Source organism: Apiospora phragmitis (assembly GCF_038363925.1).
Source record: "Apiospora phragmitis strain CBS 135458 chromosome Unknown utg000001l:1.0-2902119.0:1.0-2906034.0, whole genome shotgun sequence".
Classification (NCBI taxonomy): Eukaryota; Fungi; Ascomycota; class Sordariomycetes; order Amphisphaeriales; family Apiosporaceae; genus Apiospora; species Apiospora phragmitis.
Genome location: NW_027117399.1, coordinates 2,296,821 through 2,310,610, shown reverse-complemented (window position 1 = coordinate 2,310,610; position 13,790 = coordinate 2,296,821). Strand labels below are relative to the sequence as shown.

At 54.6% G+C, this 13,790-nt stretch overlaps 5 protein-coding genes across 5 annotated transcripts; all 5 read left to right on the top strand.

Annotated features, from left to right (window-relative positions):
- Positions 1-1,661: 1,661 nt before the first annotated feature.
- On the top strand, positions 1,662-2,361 carry PG994_000696 (LPS-induced tumor necrosis factor alpha factor; the record flags this gene model as incomplete). Its single annotated transcript, XM_066852105.1, has 2 exons — positions 1,662-1,957; positions 2,064-2,361. The coding sequence occupies 2 exons, from the start codon at positions 1,662-1,664 to the stop codon at positions 2,359-2,361; spliced, it is 594 nt and encodes a 197-aa protein (XP_066722737.1).
- A 791-nt stretch (positions 2,362-3,152) lies between these two features.
- On the top strand, positions 3,153-4,248 carry PG994_000695 (uncharacterized protein; the record flags this gene model as incomplete). Its single annotated transcript, XM_066852104.1, has 2 exons — positions 3,153-3,476; positions 3,529-4,248. The coding sequence occupies 2 exons, from the start codon at positions 3,153-3,155 to the stop codon at positions 4,246-4,248; spliced, it is 1,044 nt and encodes a 347-aa protein (XP_066722736.1).
- An 852-nt stretch (positions 4,249-5,100) lies between these two features.
- PG994_000694 (uncharacterized protein) lies at positions 5,101-6,436 on the top strand (the record flags this gene model as incomplete). Its single annotated transcript, XM_066852103.1, has 3 exons — positions 5,101-5,622; positions 5,687-6,026; positions 6,078-6,436. The coding sequence occupies 3 exons, from the start codon at positions 5,101-5,103 to the stop codon at positions 6,434-6,436; spliced, it is 1,221 nt and encodes a 406-aa protein (XP_066722735.1).
- Positions 6,437-6,964: 528 nt separating this feature from the next.
- On the top strand, positions 6,965-8,061 carry PG994_000693 (uncharacterized protein; the record flags this gene model as incomplete). Its single annotated transcript, XM_066852102.1, has 3 exons — positions 6,965-7,006; positions 7,099-7,882; positions 7,958-8,061. The coding sequence occupies 3 exons, from the start codon at positions 6,965-6,967 to the stop codon at positions 8,059-8,061; spliced, it is 930 nt and encodes a 309-aa protein (XP_066722734.1).
- A 3,605-nt stretch (positions 8,062-11,666) lies between these two features.
- PG994_000692 (uncharacterized protein) lies at positions 11,667-13,713 on the top strand (the record flags this gene model as incomplete). Its single annotated transcript, XM_066852101.1, has 5 exons — positions 11,667-12,083; positions 12,144-12,527; positions 12,597-12,641; positions 12,713-12,904; positions 12,946-13,713. 5 exons carry the CDS (start codon positions 11,667-11,669, stop codon positions 13,711-13,713), a joined length of 1,806 nt encoding a protein of 601 aa, XP_066722733.1.
- Positions 13,714-13,790: the final 77 nt, after the last annotated feature.

Sequence of the window (13,790 nt, the reverse complement as noted above, 5' to 3'; positions counted from 1 at the left end):
GTTTCAGATATGCGAGCCGCAGGCACATGGGAAGGTGGAATTGGACTGGAAGTCCCGGCTTTGGCCCAACTAGTCCTGCCCCCCTGGTCAGGAACCCCAGTCTGCGGCCAAAAGCCCGGTGTAACCTCGAATCTGTTTCCTCCGGATACAAGCTTGAGAACAAGCTAGCGAGCCTGGCCAAGCCCACCATACAACTCTGCCGTGGACGTTGATCTTCGCCTCATAGGGTGCAGCCTTCATACAGCCTTCATATTACCTTATATTGCAATTTCCTCAATCGTCATTCCAGCAGTGTCGGCGCCTTCGCAGGGTAGAAAGCACGCATCCAGTCCGGCGACTCAATCGTTGGGTAGCACAACTTTCTTCGAACCTCCTCCGACTCGCGGGCTTTCCCATCGGTTGAACGGGCCTGGCAACTGGGAGCGGCAAACCGTCCTTATCGCAGGTGCTATATGTGGCAGTCGCTTGCAAGTTGTGGTCATCGAAGCGTCATGGTATCCAATGTCGTAGCATCCTCAACAATCGGGCTTCTTCCTTTCTCTATTCACGAGTTCCGGTCGCGATTCCCGCCTTCAGCAGCTTGCAACGGAGCTCCGTGATACCAAGAACTCCCTCATTTGTTGGGCATGGGTGGAAAAAAACACGGACCTGGTCAGGCCCAGAGATCTGCGTTGTCATGAAGATCTCGATATACAGGTGCGGCATCTTCCGGGCTTTCATTCATCCATGCGCCGATAGTGTCTTTCCTTACTCCCTCTGAAATGATCGTGAGCTTAGAATGCTTTTATTTATCCGCCCTTGGCTGCGACTATTTCCTCTGGAAGATCGAAGAATGCTGCCTCGATCAAAGAGAGAGGCGATCCAAGTGCATTGAGACCCAGCACACGTAGCTTGGCGGAGGCCTCAACCAAATCAAGCACCGAGCAGGAACATATGTATGGTGACGAGGCCATCACCCACTGCAACCATACTCTCTTGTCGATCAGCAACTGTATGGAATTGAGTCTCTCTCCGGCGGTGTCGAGGATCTTCAATTGGCGATTCAGTACTCCGTACTAATATCAGCAAAGATGAATCTGGGTTTGATCGCGAAGATCCGCAGAGAACCTGGACAGTAATTCAACCATCCTTGAAAACCAAAGCAGGCGCTCTCTCCACCAATACCCAATTGTGTGGTGTGCTAAAATCCCAGAGTTCCAGCGCAGCGGCGTCAGGGTGGCTGTGCGAGGCGAACGCGACAAGTGAATCTTGGGTGAGATCTGATTCCCAATTGAATGGTTAACGTCTTTTTCCGATCGCAATTTTTCTTGGCCCATCAATATCTGCTGTTGTCGGCCGCATCTCATGATTCCCACGTGCCCATCATGTTGTCGCGATTCGTGCAGGTTTTTCGACGAACCATGCTGTTGATAATTAGATGTTCTTGAGGTGACGGGCGATGGCCAAGGAACGCTAAACCGTAACTAAACACAAAGGAAATGGCAGTGGCGCGCCAGGAACGAGTACGCTTCTGCCTGAAGGAAGGCGGCGCAGTCTTCAATCGCATGCTCACCGACTCCCATCAACCCAGAGTCAAATTGTATCCAATTCCAAGGCTCTTATCGACGAACTATATGTGATATATATCTCGTGCACGCAAACAACGAATATAGTAGCAAATCATGTCGTCTGCGCAGCAGGAAGGAGTCGCGCAGGCGTCGTCCACGCAACCAGTGCAGGAGCCAATTACCCCTGCTCAGCCACAGCAAACAACACAACAACATCAATACCAAAGCAAAGTAGATCTACCACAACAGCAACACCAACCGCCCAACGATGGATCGATGCCGCAGCTGCAGGCCCCTGGCTATGCGTTACCTCTGCAATGCCTCGTTGACCGGCCCGCAATCGTCGACTGCCCCTTCTGCCATCACCGCGTCCTGACTCACACCGTCGAGGCCGACTCCAGCATGACCCTGTAAGTTGCGATCGCCGCCTCTGAAGCATCTTCAGGTCGCGAATGATAGGGATCTATCTATATATCTGAAGAAAACAAGAACCAACTAACTGTCGGTCCCCACCAGCCTCACCGGCCTCGCCCTCGGCTTCGCCTGCATCTGCCTCGCCTGCCTGCCCTGCCTGGGCGGCTGGTTCCAGGACGTGGACCACTACTGCCCCGTCTGCAAGCAGCGCGTCGCCGCCGTGCCCCACGGCAAGCCGGCTCAGATCTTTTTTCCCTCAGGCCCCGTGCCGCAGCAGCAGTACGTCATGGGCCCGTACCCGCAGTACGGGCCCCCTAATCCGCAGCAGGCGGCCGCGGGTGGACCTCCTCCTCCTCCTCAGGGGGCGCCGGTGCCGCCGCAGTACGAAAGGTATGCTTAGAGGAGACGAGGGACGCAGGTGGGGGGGCTGCGGCGGCAACGCTGCGATGAAGCAGCAGTGTGGATTATTGAAGGCGTTGTTCTTAGAGGAGTTTAGATGTTTGAAAAATTTGGAAGGCGTTGATCAGGGAGTAATGGGATCATGTGAGATACCTTATACATAATAATTTAGAATTCTCGATCAGCTGCGTACGAGGGCCAGGTGATCATTGTCATTGACTTATATCTACGGCTGTGGGGAAGCCTCTTGCGTGTGTCGGCTCGCCTGATGTTGACGATGTTCAGCTGCATCCTCTCTATGTCCAGAAGGCATTCACTCAGTCACGCACCGACATGATTATCAAATGCCAAGTAGTAGCTCCTAGTGGATTCAGCTTTTTATATGTAAATGAGATTATATCCCAAGAAGAGATTTCGGTATGTAATTCTATCTCTCCACCTGGTAGATTAGAGGCACAAAATAGGGGTTTCACCTGACTTCTCCTCCAGAATCCCATGCAGCAAACTTTCTCCTCCAAGGTTTCGAGATTCGTGTTTTCCATAACTGGAGACAGTGAGCTTATGATGCTGAATTTCTCCACCAGACTCAAGCCTTCTATACTTGGTCCCTAACATCGCTACTTCCAGGGAGGCTTGAAGTACAGCTGCACGTCATGGAAATGTGGGCCTACAGAGGAATCTGCATTCCGCCGCGTTTGTACTGCGTGCCAACTTAGACGTGTCCCGTCGTCAGCATGGTTTGAACTCGAACTTCTCTTCTGCAATCACTCCTCGCATACTCACGCGGCCGCGATGGATGAACTACGGAATCATCACCCGTCCACCAGCATGCAGCCGAAGTTCTGGACAAAGCTCCCACCCGAGCTGCGAGCCAAGGCCCGGGTGAACATCTGCTCGGCTCATTCTCCACACAAAAGAAGCTTCTCCGCCGGAGAGCCAGAGCCCACCGCCGCCTGCGCCACCGGCTGCCGGGAATGGCAGCTGCACTTCGAGCCCATCCTGTTCCGCTCCCTCGAGCGCCACCAAGACGACCTAGACAACCTCGAGCGCTACGTCTCGGTGCGGCGGCCCCCCGGCCCACCTGCACCGGATCCACCTGAAGCTGGCGCTGCCACGGTACGCGTACTGGGGGGGGTTGCCGGCGGCGCGAGGACCCCACCAGGTGAAGCGGAACAACCGCATACTGACGGAGGCGGTGTGGACGCTGTTCAACATCATGGCGGCCTGGGAGGGCAACGGCGGCCCGACCCATCTCGGTTGTCCGTTGGAGCTGGAGCTCAGCGCCAACTCTCCGAGCGACTGGCAGCACCGTTTCAAGGATCTCAAGTTCCGCTTGAACGACTGCCAGAGTGGATGTCGCAAGATGCCCGAGCTGGACTACAGCGACTTCGATGACGTAAACCACGGGTGGGTTGGCGGGCTGTGGACCCGCGCCGCGGGCAAAGAAGAGTGTTTTCGCGTCCTGGGCGCCCGTCTGAAGATCGTCAATTATGGTTCCCCGTGCTCTCCACTAGCGCGCCCGACTATGCCCATTGTGAGCTCCTTCTTGATCCGCCGCCAGTTTTACCGACGATTCGAGGCACTTGGATGTCTCGACCGCATCATGGGAGCTCTCCAAAACCTTCTGCTCTTCCGGTACGAGCCATGGGGGCCCATCCCCACCGCCTCTGGGGACGACTCCAGAAGACAGACACAGCACTACAAGGATCTTGTCCACATTCCCAGCCAACGGCCAGAACTATGTAGGCATGGTGTCTGTCTACGAGGACTTCGAAGATGTCAAGGTTTCTGTATTTCCCTAATGGCCTACCTAGCCTTGCCCCAGAGGGAAAGGGACACCGCGACGGGCAAGTTGCTGGCAAAAGCCTCCAATCGAACAGGTAAATAGATATGCCTCTGCTGCTTGTGACTAACCTTACTTTGCGATTTGTGACACTCTGCCAATTTCGTATATAAACAACCGCTGAGAGTGTTGCAACGGTGGCGCCGTTGGTGACGGTATTGGTGATCACGTTGGTGGTAGTGTGTGAGGTTGACACATCGAGTTGAGTACCGAAGGGTGCGAAAAGAAAGGGAAAAGGAAAAGAAAAAAAGGATATGGCCGTAGAGGGAGTTGCCTTCGAGTAGCATGCACACGGCAGTACTACCACCCAGCCCTACCGACCCGGCCTTGGGAGAAAGGCACTTGGATTGGTTATAAAGCCTAGGTGAGAGAGGCCCGAGTATTACCCTTCCCGTGGATGATAAGTAGTTAAGCTTTGGTGATGCCATGGTTGATTTCACACGTTCGTGGACGCGACGAGTCGCGACGAAGTGGAGGATCCCATTGTCCGGATTGAATGTTGGGCTCATCCACCAAGCGGGAACGAAACATGGCAGCGAGCAAACTATCGCCGTATGTACACGATTGTGCTCTGTATGTTAGGCGGGACGCATTATCATGGCCGCGGATTGTTACTCGTCGACTTACCTACAAGGCGATGTTGTTAAATGGTAATGAAGTAGGTAGCTTATACTTTATTAAAAGGTTGAACTGGGGCATCGGCATATTTATGTCCGACTCCGAGTAGTCATAGTACCAGGTACCTCCAACGCGTGCTCCAATAATCCAACAGACGCTGGTACCCATGGTGCCAAGGGCAGCTCTGATTGAAGCGTCGGAGAGGTGGACATCGTAGCAAATAATCGCTTTTGGTTCACATTTCTGGGGTCATCAAGTCCGTTCTGAAGCAAGTTGAGAATGTCGCTCTGTCGAGCGGCAATTCGTAGACTTCCCGTCTGTCGACCAATTCCAACTGGTGCCGCCTCTCTGTGCGGAGGCAGGCCCAGCAACTCCTTGACACCAAAGAGAGCATTCCATGCAGCGCCACTCTTGAACAAGAAGCAGGCCAACCCGGAGACTAAAGAGGAGGAGAAGTTCAAACCTATCGAGAAGGAAGAGTTCAACCCCAGCGAGAAGGTCAAATCTACCAAGAAGGAGAAGGCCAAATCTACCAAAAAGGAAAAGGCCAAACCTAACGAGAAGGAAAAGGCCAAACCCAGCGAGAAGAAAAAGGCCAAAACCAGCGAGAAGGTCAAACCTATCACGAAGGAAAAGGTCAAACCTAGCGAGGAGGAAAAGGCCAAACCTACCAAGAAGAAAAAGGTCGGACCCAACCCCTACGCAGAATTTGAGCTTACTGGGAAAGTATTCGTCGTCACCGGGGGTACCTACGATTTGGGACTCGTGTTAGCCGAGGCTCTGGCCGAGGCCGGGGAAAAGGTCAGTACGCTCACGGCTCGCACTGAGCTCAATTGGCATTTTCCGAAACCAAACGGTTCAAAAGGGACTGACAGCCGTTATTGCAGTGTATTGCATAGACACAACCCCGGAGCCTGGCAATTATTTCCTTCTGACTCAAAAGCGAGTGGTCCCCGAATGGGGAGGTTCACTTCATTACAGGCAGCATGACGTTTTCGACCCCGAGCATCTGAACCAGCTAATACAAGCGATCGCCGAGGGGAACGGACGCCTCGACGGGCTGGTCGCAACTGCGCCGATTCAGCATGTCACTCTGGAGACCGAGTTCATCAGGGACGAGGCGCATGACATGACGACCGTCAGTTTTAGGGGCGTGAGGGAAGCATGCACGGCCGCGGCCCGTCAAATGACGAAGCGCAAGACCGGTGGGGACCATCGTCATCGCGGCCGGCCTGTCCCGGCTGATTTCGAGTAAGGGCCTACTGTCGCCGGCGTACGACGAGTCCAGGGCGGCGCTGATGCGGCTCACGCGCGAGCTGGCGATGGAATGGAGCCCCATGCCCCCTCCGACCAAAAAGGAGGAGGCGGTGGCGGTGGTGATGGTTGCATTCGAGTCAACTGTATCGGTCCCGGGCTCATTCTTCAGCTGGGGAAGAAGATTATTTTCGAACGGTTCAAGCGCATTCGGGAGAAGTGGGAAAGAGAGGACATGATGGGACGGGCAGCCGAGCCGTCGCAGTTCAGGGCCGCGGTCCTCTTCTTGTCGAGCAAAGCCAGCTTCCCTATGACTAGTGGTAATATTGAGATAGTGGATGGAGATATGCAAATATACTGATAGATGGTGGTAAATTCAACGCGTGGCTGTCAGTCATTGCAGGTGAGATGCCACTGTCTCCAACGCGGAGCGGGTACCTGTAAACTACCCCTCCAACCCCTCCAACTCCAAATGACCTCACTCTTGACGTGCTGGCAGATAGAGGTAGCTAAACCTACCTACTGCCTGGCCATACATACATACCGTATACCTTGACTTGCTTGCTCCTTTCATCCGGATCCATTAGAATCACGACATTTTATACCTCTCCATTCTTTCGTCTTTGGCGCTCACATACATTTCAACTCGCTTATAATACAAGTTGAGCATATATATATGACCATTATTTTATCACAGCCGACTTAACTACCACGTGCAATCCGTATAGGGACCAAATCAGGGAAAAAGTACGTGAAGTCTCAAGTCGGATCTGCGGGTTTCCAGCTCGTCATCGGTTGGGCACATAGTCTGTTGATTCCGACGACAGCTCGAATCCTGTTCGTCTTGTAATTTTCTTTTCTTGGAGAGCTCATTCATAAGCCAGTCAGTATGGCGAGCCCACCTCCGTCCCTCAACTCGCTGCCGAACGAGGTAAGAAACATCTACCCCAAACATGACCAACCGACCGACCGATCGCCGTACTAACATCTCCCCTCCCTCTTCTCTCTCTCCCTTACGCAAAGGTCCTCAGGCAAGTCCTGGAGTCCTTCCCCACCCGCCAAGTGCTCCCCCTGGCCGGCGTCTGCCGGTACTGGCGCGCCTCCGTGGCGCGCCTGCACTACCAGCGGCTCCTCGACGCCCTCGCGCTGCGGGACCGCGAGATCATCCTCGAGTGCTACCACCCCACGGCTAAGATCTCGACGCCCTACCTGTTCTGCGACTACGTGGACACGCCGGGCCTGGCCGCGCAGTCCCCCAGCAACGGCGGCCAAGACCCCAGCCTGGCCGGCCTGAACGCACTGTACTCGCGCTTCCGGCCCGTGCAGCAGGAGGACAACGACCGCCGGCCCCGGTCGCGGTACCCGAGGCGGGCCGTGGTCGAGGGCGTCGCACAGCCCATGCCGCTCGACATGCCCAGTCACGACGTCCACCTCGACGCCGGCGAGCTCTTCTCGCAGCTCGTCACTGTGACCAACCTGGTCAAGGTTGAGCCTACGCGGAAGCTTCTCGTCGACATCGTCAACATGACGGACGGCGTCATCCGGGTGTGGCGGCAGTGGATGGCCAGTAAGGCGGCGAGACCGGCATCGACACCGACTCCGGCTCACGGGCAGGGGCAGCAGCAGCAGCAGCAGCAGGCGGAGAACGGTAGTAGTTTGATGGATGACCCGGCTATTCTTTGGGCGGACTCGAACCAGACCTGCGGATTGAGGATGCGGGTAGTCGAGAGGGCCGAGCCTCTGCCTCCCCTCTTTGTACCGGCCGACGACGATGAGCCGGCTGTCTCCTACAAATTGGAATTTGAGGGTACGTCAGATTCAATTTGCTGGAGCCGTGTAGTACCTTTTTTTGGAGAGTCGAGGCAACTGACTGTGATCACAGAGCTGCTGATCCGTACGAACCAGCTTCTCCTCAATGTGGAAAAGTCAAGAAAACACCAGGTTGTCCACGCAGCGGGCAAAGCAATAGTCATCGCGTCCGTGTGATGTTCGCCCATGGCTCCGGCACAAGGGCATCTCTTGTCCCTTCCGGCGGTAACCACCTCAGCGAATTTATCCATTTATCGAGTTGTGCAGACACACACGCATCGTTGCGCTATGACCGCAAAAGAAGGGGCAGAGGAAGAACAGACTTACATCGGCGGGAGGGCCGGTTAAATATGGCATCATATTTTCAAGCTCAAACAAACATGGGGCTCCAGCGAGGTGCAGCTAATGCCAGCCCCATTTGAGCGGTTTCTACATACTAGGGCGTATTTGTTATCACTGCCGTGCGAAGCGGTCCAACGACAGCAACAGCAACCGACCTTTTCTTGGTCTGCTGCTGAGCTACTGTTTTTGCCGGCGCTTTCTACTTGGCCAATGGGATGCATGGGCGCTGGCTCGGGCGGCAGGATGGATGGATGGGCGAGGGAGTTTGTGCGCGCGCCCGCTGCAGACGCACTCGAGGCCGTCAGGGGCGGCGCACTGCTTATGCCGCTCGCCGTGGCGTATATCTACTTGACGGTGGTCGCAGAGCTATTGTGAATGGGGCGGCTGATGAATGCGCAAGCGAGAATTGGCCCCAAAAGCGCACTGGTATGGTCTGGCATTGGTTATCTGGTTGGTGTTGGGTGGTTGCATAGCGCACGGAGAGAGGCACATTGTTTTAGGTATTCCTGTTTGTTTCCTCAGCATTTCATCAGTAGACGTGGCAGTCCTTCCAGAGTATACATAGACGTCTAGGAGACCTGTCTTTAGAGAGCTCAGTCGGTTATGCACACGCACGGATTGGAAATGTTTCGCAACAAAATCTTTTATTAGCCTAGCGAGCGTCGTACGAACGGACCAGACGGTCATGTCCAGTCGTACGAATAGAACAAGTCTTGCAGAGGGTGAAAACAGTACTTGTTTGGTTTCGAGACGTCGTGCTATGTTCTCCTCCTTTCCCCGATAATGTGATGTGATAAGCCCCTTTGCGGATTCAATAAGTGGTGACGTTATAGCCTCCGTACGTCGAATGCGACGCAAGCCAAGGATATTTCTTCACGCGATGCAACGCCGAAAACTCGTTGGCGGCCTGACCGCAAGGCACAGGATGTTTCTTCCGGGTTGCCTGGGCCAGAAAAGAAGTCTTCCGTAGTATTCGGCGTGGTTCACTCTGCAAAACTGACAGCTAGACTGACAGCTAGCCTCAGGCTTCTTGGCGACAAGGCGAGCGCAACTGAGGACGGTGCAAAATGTACTAAGAGAACACAAGTACAAAACCGGCAGACCGGCTGCATGGTAGGTTTCACACCAACTTTTCTCGGGCATGAATTATTTGCATAAACATACGACGTGGCGAGCATGCGGTGAATCAAACACGACGTCGTCCGGGAGCCGGAGGCCGGAGACGAGAAAACAGAGAGGTGGTTCGGTGCAACTTACGGAGAGAACGAGAGCCGATAAGATCAGCTGCGAGAGAGTCTGCGGCGCCAATCGCAACGCCTCTGGAGTCTGGGGAGCTCGTTGTGGCTCCTCAATTAGGCAAGATAGCTCCGCGGACCGGCAGCTGCCCGAGGGCGTTCAAACATTGCGTTGTGTTTGCATATTCATCCGATGTCAAGTTGCTGTCGAGTTGGACGTTAATGGGCTGCAATGACAGCTTTTTGACAAGCAGATGATCATGATGCAGCAGCAAGCGAGCTAGCTGTCTGTGTGCGTGAGATGGGAGCTGGTGGGTTCAAATACGGTGGACAATGGGCGTGCTAACAAGCCAATCGCAAATCCTCCAGAGTCCAGGCTGCCCAGGCCCCTGCCAGGGAAAGGGTAGCAGCAGCTTCCAGGGTTGTCGCTTCAATGCATCAGACGATTTTCAGTGGGCGGCGAACGTGCCCGCAATGGTCCTGTTCGCTTTTGCGCCGTGGCCACGACCCCGACAAGTTCTGGACAAGGCACACCTTGAAGAAAGCCCCGACATCCACCCCTTTGAGACAATGGAGATCTGCAAGAACCTGCAACACCCTCCCTTCTCTCGTCACTCAAGGTGGACACGTCAGTTCGTTTGGGTATATGTGTAAGAGAATACATACATGTATGTACATACGCGTATGGAGCGTCACATTTCGTCGTGAAAAGGCCTACGCCACCTAACCTAGGCGCAGGTTTGTATTGCGCTTGCCAATTGCGACTTCAGCGTCCCCTCCGGCATGGATAGACGACAAGGCGCACGCCCAGCTAAATTAGCCTCAAATCAAGGCTTCAGCATTTGGCATTTCCCGCGTGTGACCTGCACACAAGGCCGCCCGCCCCAGACGAATAAAATAAGTTTTCCCGGAAATAAAAAAGAATAAAGCGACGATGCGATGCAAATACATCGGTTCGAGTTTCTTCTGAGATTTGCTTTACCGGAGATCGTCTAAGCAGCACCTACGGCAATGTCGAGCAGATATGCTTGTTGTGTATGCTTTACAGAACTAATCCCGGCAGTGGTTCGGGACCTGTCTTGGATGAGACCAATTGGTCCTTTTTCTTGTCTCTCCTCCCCTCCTCCCGGCCGAGTGCTCGAGCTCGCGAGTGCGCATCTACTCGCAATTCAGCCGCGGGGGCATATGAGCGGCATTTGTCGATATGTGCAGGCTCGAGCGTACCTAGAGAGGCGATCGGGACCGAGACCGAGGCCGGAATCTCTGTAATATCGCCTTTCTTTCTTTCCTTCGTTCTATTTCGTATTCTTTCTTGGCAAATGTCGTCGTCCTGTCTGCTGCCATCCCAAAAGATCAGATAGAATAGTCAAAGAGTGTCAAGCCTCGATAGCTCATCCACCCCCGCACGTGTTTCAGCCTCTTCCCGACAAGGAAGACCCAAGCAATCATGCCCATCGATGACACTAGGAACCCGAGAAGCATTCTTTTCCTATTGGGCCTCCAGAGAGAGGAGAGTCACAACTTTCACGAACTTTGGTTATGCAACCTCAAACCAGGTTTAGGCACATACTAACCTAGCACCTCTGCTATGATGTCCTGTAACAGCGCTGCGCAGACCAAATCCACTCAGGGGTCCAGGTACAGCTCTCAAGTATGATCGTCGGCAGGGATGCCCTGACCCACCCACCGGTTCGCTCGCCATGTTGCAGGGCTGTCAACCGTAGAAGCAAGTTCCACCTGCCTGTTCCTGCAGCAATACAGAAGAGAGAAGGAAAAGGAAAGGCAGAAGACGGGCACTCTCTGACCTCTTAAACTTTTTCCTGGCCAATGTTGCCACATGATGCAGAAGCGGCAGACCGGTAAAAAGAAAGGACCATCTGCAAACATCATCTTTGGGTTGGTGTTTTGAAGAACAACCTTTACGATTGTCCCTACTGTAATACTAAGTGCATGGTCGTCTCATAGCGTCTCGCCGTTTCCTTGCATTCCATTCTTCCGGCCCAGGCGGTCTTATCTTTTCTTGACTCGATATAATCTTATTTAATCGCTTCAGTTTTGTCCTGGAAGTCGATCTTCCTCGATCCCTTCGTTCGCGCGCCGGCCAACCAACTTGGGTTGGAACTCGACCCGGCCCTTTTCCTTACACTCATCTAATTCTCAGCAGTTGCGGCAACACCCGAAGGAGCGGGCTAATAAATCATCACCATGGCCGATATGATGGATAGAGAGGCGAATGGCTTCACGCTGCCTTCGAGGACGTACCAACCACCTACCGCCGAGGCTTATACCGAACCGGAGCAGTTCAACAACTCACATTCGCCGGACTCGAGTCGTCGGTTCAGCTGGGCGTCATCAAAAAGGACCAGCAGTTCTGCCCACCCAGGGACATTAGTGAGCAGCGGCCAAGAGCAGGACGTAATAACACAACTACCGATGAGCAAATCCGCCGATCGGCCGCCGCCGCCGCCCGTCTCCAAAGATGATTACCGGCCCATGACCGCCTCGACCAAGCGACTCTCGCTGACGAGCTGGGTCTCGAAACGCAGCATCAAGTACGGCACGGGACGGTTCTCGCGGGTGGAGTTGATACCGCAGCCCAGTGACGACCCCGAAGACCCTTTGGTAAGTTACCTGAGCTAGATACGGGATATGTTCTCCCACAGACTCTGACACCGCACACAGAATTGGCCCATGTGGAGGAAAAACCTCAACTACCTGGCTCTTGTCTACATGACGGCGCTAATTGGCGTCATGAAGACCATATTCGTCAGTGTAAACGGCCCCATTGCCATAAGGAACGGTGTATCCTATACTGCAGCCGTGGCCTTGACCGGTGTCCCGCTCATGATATCCGCCTTCACCGGGGCGCTGAGTCTCGTTGTGGCAAAACTATATGGAAAGCGACCCGTTTATCTGGTGGCCACGGCATTCATCTGGATCGGTGTGGTTTGGGGCTCGCAAGTGGTGGACAGCTTTGGCCAAAATATGGCATCGAGAGTCTTCCAGGGGATCGGATGGGGCGCGTTCGAAACCCTCGTCCTCGGCTCTCTCCAGGACACCTTCTTCGTAAGCGGACACTCGTCTACATACGTCGTCCATCCTTGAGAAGCGCCGGATTTGCTAACACGGGCGTAGGAGCACGAGCTAGAGCCTCGAATCATAATATCTAATGTCATCTCGGTCGCCACGACGTGGGGAGCACCTCTCCAGGCGGGGTTGCCTCGGCCGGTTCCATGGGCTTTGCCGTCCAGTACCAGATCCTCAACGCCTTCTTGGCCATCGGCGTCTTGCTGGTGATATTCGGAGCCCCCGAAACCGCCTTTGATCAAGTCGCCGCTGGAGCCGGCTCACCGCTTGATATGCAGAGACAGCAGCCGAAATTCAGCTCCTCCGACTTGAACTTGGATGGCATCAAGAGATACATGAATACCATGAAGCCCTGGGTATACGAGACGCGCGGACAAAACTCACCTTGGCCCTGCAGGTGCCCGCGCCCATGGTCGCGCCTACGGTTGGCCTGCTCTTCGTTGTTACCCTGCTCCCTCAGGCCGCTCTTTGGAGTTTCGCCAGCTCACTCTCCATGTTTTTCAGCATCATGCCGTACATGGCTTCCACGGGAGCCGTCGGCGCCTTGCTGACAGGACCGGCGCTCCTGGCGCCCGGTGTAATCGGAGCGCTGGGCACTGGGTACTTCTTGAAGCGCTTCACCCCCAGAGTCCACGTGGGCCTGCTTGGCGTGGCCACCGTGCTCGTTTCCATCGGTCTTCTCGGATTCGGCCTCTACGTCGCGGGTGGCCAGAGCCAGCTAAGGGCCGCTGTGTTGGGCGCCGGTTCCGCCGGTTCGAAACTGAGCTTTCCGGCTGTCTCCATCTTGCTGGGACTTCTAGCTGTGGGCGTTACGGCTCTCGAGTCCACCGCCCGGCCGATGATCCAACGATCCACGGCCTACACCTCGTCCAATCTTGCCATGGGGTTGCGTAATACCACCGCTATGAACGGTGGTCTCGTCTGTTGGCGAAATCTCGTCGTGGGTGCTTTCATTGCGGGTATCCCCAACGCAATCTGGGCCGCGGATGGCCTCAGGTCGGTGGCGCTCGGCATGGGCATCATCCAGATCTTCATCGCCATCGCCGTCGCTGGCGTGTGGTGGAAATGGTGCAGTGATCTCCTCCGACTTGACGGCAGGGTGATGGGGTCCGTGGATCTGAACACGTTGGGGAAGCAAGTCAGTTTCTTCAATATGGACGACTGATTCCGACGGAGGATAATATGATGAAATAGTAGAAGAAAGGGAAAGAAAGCAAGCAAAGACGCTGGGATATGAACAAC